This window comes from Morone saxatilis, unplaced genomic scaffold (assembly GCF_004916995.1).
Source record: "Morone saxatilis isolate NCDOM2014 unplaced genomic scaffold, NCSU_SB_2.0 Contig10, whole genome shotgun sequence".
Classification (NCBI taxonomy): Eukaryota; Metazoa; Chordata; class Actinopteri; family Moronidae; genus Morone; species Morone saxatilis.
This window is the reverse complement of record NW_023339652.1, coordinates 15,777,232-15,784,039: the sequence shown is the minus strand read 5'-3', so window position 1 is coordinate 15,784,039 and position 6,808 is coordinate 15,777,232. Positions and strand designations below refer to the sequence as shown.

At 41.0% G+C, this 6,808-nt stretch overlaps 1 protein-coding gene across 1 annotated transcript in view; it reads left to right on the top strand.

The window, feature by feature from the left end:
• Window positions 1-6,808, top strand: part of nav3 (neuron navigator 3) — a gene marked incomplete in the record, with an annotated part of 202,937 nt that overhangs the window by 165,612 nt on the left and 30,517 nt on the right. Inside the window, 4 exon segments of the mRNA XM_035678645.1 lie at window positions 1-5; window positions 1,009-1,032; window positions 2,552-2,575; window positions 2,786-2,863. Of these exon segments, the coding sequence (XP_035534538.1) occupies window positions 1-5; window positions 1,009-1,032; window positions 2,552-2,575; window positions 2,786-2,863 (131 nt within the window).

Sequence of the window (6,808 nt, the reverse complement as noted above, 5' to 3'; positions counted from 1 at the left end):
CCGCAGTAAGTAGCCAACTTTTCTTCATAAATATACTACTCACCATTAGCATTACAGTCAGGTCCTGTATATGTAAAACTTATAGATCATGGTGTAAACTCCTTATTAAAGCTGCAACAATCACTATACTATTATAGGATTACTATTACTGTTAATATAAACATACTATTTATAGTAACAGTGTATCAAAAGATTACATGTAATGGGAAAGGTGTTTGTAGTGTCAAACGCATGGGTTATAACCTAAATTAAGTTTAACCTTGATTTTGATTGTTGGTGCAAATTTAAAAAGCAAAATTTAAAAGAAGCATTATGCTAATATGAAACAGTTGCATACAAAAGAGGCAATTTTAAAGCTTAAATCATTCAGACTTTTTAAATGGGACGTTAAATGGGAGTTAAATCAAAGCCTTCAGCTCTTCCCACTCATTTAGAGTGGCATTAAATCTCACATACTCTCTCCAATATTTCTGTTTTGTCCCTTCTGTTTGTGTAGAAGTAAAAACTTTTCATCATTGCATGCCTCTAACTTAACTTTGGCAGATAAGACTCTGGACAAGTGTTGGCTTTCTAATGGCGCAGGCATCGCTCCAGTCTTAACATTTAGTCAGGCAGATTAGTTTTAGGAAAAAGGATAGATTGCCACCCACCTCCGCTTGTTTTTCAATTGCACTCGTAAGTTGCAGAGGAGAGGCCTGGATGAATGATGGAGATGGAGATCTGTTTACAAAGTTTTCCCTCAGGTCGAATTAATTTGTTTGTTTTGTGGTTATCAAAACAATTTCCAATTTTGTTTTCTGTCTGATTTCATCCACTTCACTTTCATCTCATTTTAATTAAAGTTGGGTTTAATTCTCTTCGTCTGTGTGTTGGCCATTTTATCATGTCTCTTCAGTGATATTGAAATGCTTCTCTTGCTCTATATTCTAATTCATTTTTAAAAGTTGCTTGATTGAGCACACACAGCCAGTATGTTTTTTTCAAATGATCTATTCTTCTTCCTTACAGACGGAGGAGAAAGCACACTCAGAGGTAAGGATGGCTCTTATTCCATCAGTGTGCATGTCTTCTTTTCTGTGGCACCTTCCTGCTTCACATTCATACAGTTTGTAGCTGCTCAGCTGAGCTGTTGGCCACTGAACAGCTCTGCAGTTGCTGTTTAGAGTTAAGTGCCTTGCTCATGAGTACCTCAAAAGTAGCTAGGAGGAAGAAAAGAGGACTTTTCTTATGTATTTTCAATTGCCTGACTTTTGTTGTGGGATTCACATCTACAACCTCCATATCACACGCATGTTTTGCTGCCCATTAGGGGACTGCTGGCTGTGTTTCTGTGTCTGTATGTCTTTATGTTTGTGTGTCTGTCTGTTGCTCTGCATCTATATTCAGAGAGAGTCAATCAAAGCACAAACAGTGATATTTGTTCAGCTTAATTTGATGATCAGTTTAAACCAAAAAGTGTATAAATATAGGAAAAGTGATGGTGGATAAAGTCAGATTCTCCAATAAAGCAGTTTAACCCTATGTTGCATTGCTTTTAATTATTATTATCTTTTGCATTTATTTCATCTTGATTATAAATAACCACACAACCTTTCTGTGCTTCATAACTTATATAATTTACTCACTATAAACACTTACACTATACATATGTAATGCATGTCATGCCCTTTGGCTCTTTTTTGTTTGGCTTCATTCAACAATCCTGTTTAGTTTATTGCTGATTCCTTTTTGATTTTCCAGATTCATGCTTTGATTTTCTGATTTCTGTTCCTTTCTTCTCTCTCCTCTGTCTTTGCCCCTGTTTATTAGTGCTTTGAGCTCAAGCTAGGATCAAACAGTAATGGCAAATACACTGCAGTGTTTGTTTTAAGCCTGCCAGATGGGTGGATACACTACATACACTCATACACTACAGTCACTGTGCTGAACCACGAGGGACCCAATTCTGGTTCTTTTTCCTTCAAACCGACTAATAGTTGATGTTTCCTACTTTTGGATCCAGAGACCACACATGACTTGAATTTGTCATCATTTACTTGAAACGTGTTGTTACGTTGGCCCAACACTAACTTGGCTGAGCAGTGTTGGCACAGAGAATGAGAAACAACAATCATTAAAAGTACTTTTATTGAATTCTCAAAAAATTCTCAAATTCTCAAACCTAATCTCATAAAATAAAATAAAAACTGCCCATGAAATGTGTTGGATATAAGACGGAAATAGATTAGATTATATCCAGAAACGGAGATTGATTTTCAATGTGAAGGAAACCAAATTGTTTCTTGTGATTATTCTTACTTTATTCTACTTGTGTTGGCCACTTTGGTAAGCTCACACATCTGGCATAATATCTGGTATTTGCAAATACTATTTGACCAAGGTCAGGAATACTTACCTACATATGTTGCTTCGCTGCTCAAAGTCTAACTAACCATGATAAACCAGTGCTGTGGCTTGTGATAACCTCTTTCTCTCCAGCCACATCAGTACATGCTGTTTGATGGAGGCATGCAACATAGTGTTAATTTTTACTCTTCTCTTTTCAATCAAGGGCCAAACAGTCCAAAATTCCACGGTAATCCCCCACACTTTGTGTTCACACTTCACCCCAGTGTCTTTTTTTACACATTATTATCATGTAACTGCACAGTTTTTTACATCAAAGATATCAACAAGGGAGTTGCAAGTTCAACGCCTCTTTGCATTACAATCAGTCTTCATATTTTCTTTGTGTTTCAGCAGCGTTAACTGTACGTTTACCTCTGTGCTCTCTTCCTCAAACCAGCAAATCAGAAAGCTGCGCCGGGAGCTGGACGCCTCTCAGGAGAAGGTGGCGACCCTGACGTCTCAGCTGGCTGCCAACGTGAGTTTGTTTACTTCAAAAGACGTTGTCAAAACAGCCGGCTAATTTGCATGATAACCTGCTGTCAGAGAGCTTTTATGCGAAGTGTTGCCTATCGAAGCCCTGGAAGGAATATAAATCTTTGAGACGCCCACTAATTCCTTTTCTCTGTGTTTGAAGCCACCATGCGTGTATTTAGGCTTTTGCTTGTTTGATTTTTGTTGGTGTGTGTGTGTGTGTGTGTGTGTTTTCTTGTGTGTGTCTAAGGTACAGACAGGATTGTCTCTTGCTTTTGTCTCAGCCGGTGGGGTTTCAGTGAGAACAGGAGCCTCTCCCAAACTCAACCATGCAGGGAGAATCAAATAGAGGTAGACGGGCGTTGAGAGGGAACAGGGAGATGAGGATAAGTGAATCTAGACTCAAGTGCGTCATGCGTGGGTGAAACAGAGTGAGATACAGAGACCTCCAACCCCCAGACGGAGCTGTCTCTGTGCTGAAATGCAGATAGATCGACAAACTCCAGCGTGTGACTCGGCTCAGCCCACCACCCCACCAATGCTCGATGCCAAGTGCCTGATCAAGCGTGGAGGCAGACGGGGTCTTTGCTTCGGTCCAACGCTTTGATCACAAAGTTGTGCAGAGCTGAAACTGAAGGCTAAACTGCAGGAAAACTTGACAAAAGGAAGATAAAGACATGACTTTGTGTAAGAGTTATGTAGGGACAGTCAAACAACTTTTGGTTTGTTTTGCTCATGTGAAATTACTTGTTGAGTCTCACATAGATTTACTGTAACTATTCATAGATCTTTACATTTACAGTGTAGTCTCAGTGAAATAACTGAGCATTCAGTACTCTTAAAGGGGAACTCCACACATCAGTCTGTTTACAAATATCCTCAAGTGATGTCACTTGAGTCAGCATCAGTTGGCGTTGAAGACTATAAATCTGGTGGTGTGGCCTCTGTAGCCCATTCCTCATCTCTGCTAGGGGCTAGAGGCTTGAGGCTACATTAGCAGCTTCTGGCATGGCACACCTAAATCTCAAGCTGAACCGGCAGCTGTCGAGTTGCATTATAGGTTATGAAGGTGCCAGATTTTGACAAGCACTCTAACTATCCATCATGAGTTCGACAAGTTGTTGAAGGAGTGCAATGCTTAATCGGAGAGCCTGTGATGTTCAATACATTCAAAAAATATAGTAAAGTAAAAGCCGGCAGATGCAGCATCATGATGCACAGTATCTGATACTAGTTGGTTTGAAAAGCTACTAGCAGGATTGCCATTATCCTGCAACAAGCAAGAAAGAGATGTGGTAACACTGCGACAATTTAAAGCCGAAAAAACATTTGAGAATTAGTCAAGTATGGCGAGAAAAGCAATTTACACTAACTACACTTGAAAGCACCTAGTGGTTAGCTTAGCAACAAGTAAAGCTAGCAATCGGTCCATCAGGAAACTCTGTAAATCACCTCGATAATGTACTCAAACTGGCCTTATAACATTTTATGAGTCCAAATGGCACCACTTTATTTGAGCTCAAGTGAATTATTCGTGACACTGAATGACAATTAACAGTCATAAATATTAATAAAAACTCCTTCTTGTTCATGAGGTGTCCTGTCTTATGCACACCCCTTCAAATAAAAGTTTGCCCATATATTTTATTGTCCTAGCTCCTGTAGCTAGTGTTTAGTGTAGAAAAAATAATTTAATAAGAGATATAATCCCAGGCACAATCTCAATAAAGGACTCCAGTGTCTCACCATATCTGTTGTTGATATTGACTGGCCCTTAACAGGGTCACTGAGCATCCAAACAGCAGCAGGAAAGGCTACCAGTCTCCTGCCTTACTGTGCCAAGCCATATGCAAACACTTGCACAACAGAAACCCATATGTGCTTTACAGCTTCCACTCGGGGGAGCTGTAAAGCACATATGGGAAGTGGGTAGACAGTGGGGAGGCTAGAAATTTGAGGAAAAAAAACACATATCTTTTACTGGATCACACTGTATCTACATGACAGCGTGGTGGGCTGCTGGTGCTATAAGCTCATCTTATCCTCCCAGTGGGGAGTGGAAACGTCCTCACATGTTCTCCACCCACGGTCCAAAACTAGACATTCACTGTGACATCGCTTAATCATTTACACACTTCTGAACACATGTAGAAATATATATATGCATTTGTACATTCTTTATTTTTACATGCACATTTAGAGGCTCTGATGTGCGTTTTATATTGTCACCACAGAAAGAAAAACTGGTATTTTCAAAATGTCAGCTTCTCAAGAAGTATCACATTACTTCCTTAATGTGATATTATGTAACGCTAATTTCTTTGCCATTTATTCTTTAATATGGTGTGTACACTAAAAGGTCATTTCAATTTCATTGTGACTTCAAGTTGAACTTGTCACATGTGTTAAAACTCAACATACAGAGGAACACAATCCTGAAAGTTTAACCATTAAAATCCCCAAAACTGAGTCATGATTTCATCAAGAGTATATTTTACAGATAGAGACAAAGGGTGCTTTGTGGGGGAAAGATGTGCTGAATGATCTTGAGTGTTTAATTTAGGATGGTTGGATGCATTTTGGTTTCATCTCCTGTGTTTTTATCAGAGCCAGGAGGAAATGTTTCAGTGATTGAGGTCATCTGATCTTGATCTCTCTCATTAGCTGTGCCACTGCATACAAACATAATTATTATTGTCTTTTTGAATTGAATTTGGATCTTAAATAAAGTATTTTGGATGTGTCAATACCCTCGGCACGCTCTCACATTAAAAATATATTTGCTGCTGCACTGTCCTGTTGGATTACATACACTCTACAGATGGCATTTTGATTATTATGTGTTTATTTTTGGTTTTATTTGATCAAAATGAAGCAGAATTAGTAAAACCAACATCCTGTCAAAGGGATTAGATAGAACAAATGCTGCCTAACAGGTGAAGCATTGTACCACTCAGTATTTTTTGCTTTCAGCCAGTGGGGGGGCGGCGTACATTTTCCTGCCTGGACTGACATTAAGTCGGGTTTTAGAGTTCACAAAGGCTCTCCCCCTCCCCTCTCAATCTCCTTCTTCTCACCCTTCACTGTGTCAGCCTGTCCTTGTCGCCTCTCCCTTTCTGCTCACCCCTCCCTGCTCTTCTTATTCTTTTCCTCCTCCCTCATTCTGGCTGTATTCTTTCTCATCAGCCCTCCCTTTCTTGCTGTAGTGTTTAAAGAATGTAGCCCAGCAGTAGGTGCTGGCTTAGACCACTGTAGTCGTGACTCCGCTTCATTCATTAAGATGTCATCCACATCTTTAGCGGTGGTGTCCGGCCGCACCAACACCGACGGCTTCTCCTCGTCCGGTTCAGTAGTTTGGCCCACCGTCAACCTCTACCCCAGGCCCCAGGATCAGGACTGTGGTCAGAAAGACGGGGGTTCAGGGGCCAAGCGTGGATGCCCGGGCCGGGCCCCAGGAGCAGGACAGATGGGTCAGCCGTGGGATGCGTTAGAGCCCGATCGGCGCCTCCCACAGGGTGGACAGGTGGGCAGGGGGGTGTTGAGTCGGAGCTCACAGGTGGAGTTGGAAAGAGATGTGGAGTTGGAGAGATGAGCTGGAACAGTTGGCATTTCTAAAGGTCAAGACCTTTGCTGATTCAGCCAGGGACACAGAATGGAAGAGGCAGCACAGGGTGCTACTGTGTGTGTGTGTGTGTGTGTGTGTGTGTATTTGTTTCTAGATTCGTGAGGTCCTAAAGTCCTAACAAGGATAGAAAGACGAGGAATTTTCTCATTCTGACAGAGCTGTTTTGGGGCTAGATTGCGCATTTGGTAACTAATGCTGTTAAATTCAGTAATTAAAAGTTATCTAATTATGCAAGTGTGTGTGTGTGTGTGTGTGTGTGGTAGGGGGGGTTACTGGACCTGATCAGCTGGGCCTTAGGCACTGAAGTCCAGACCTGCTCCTGGC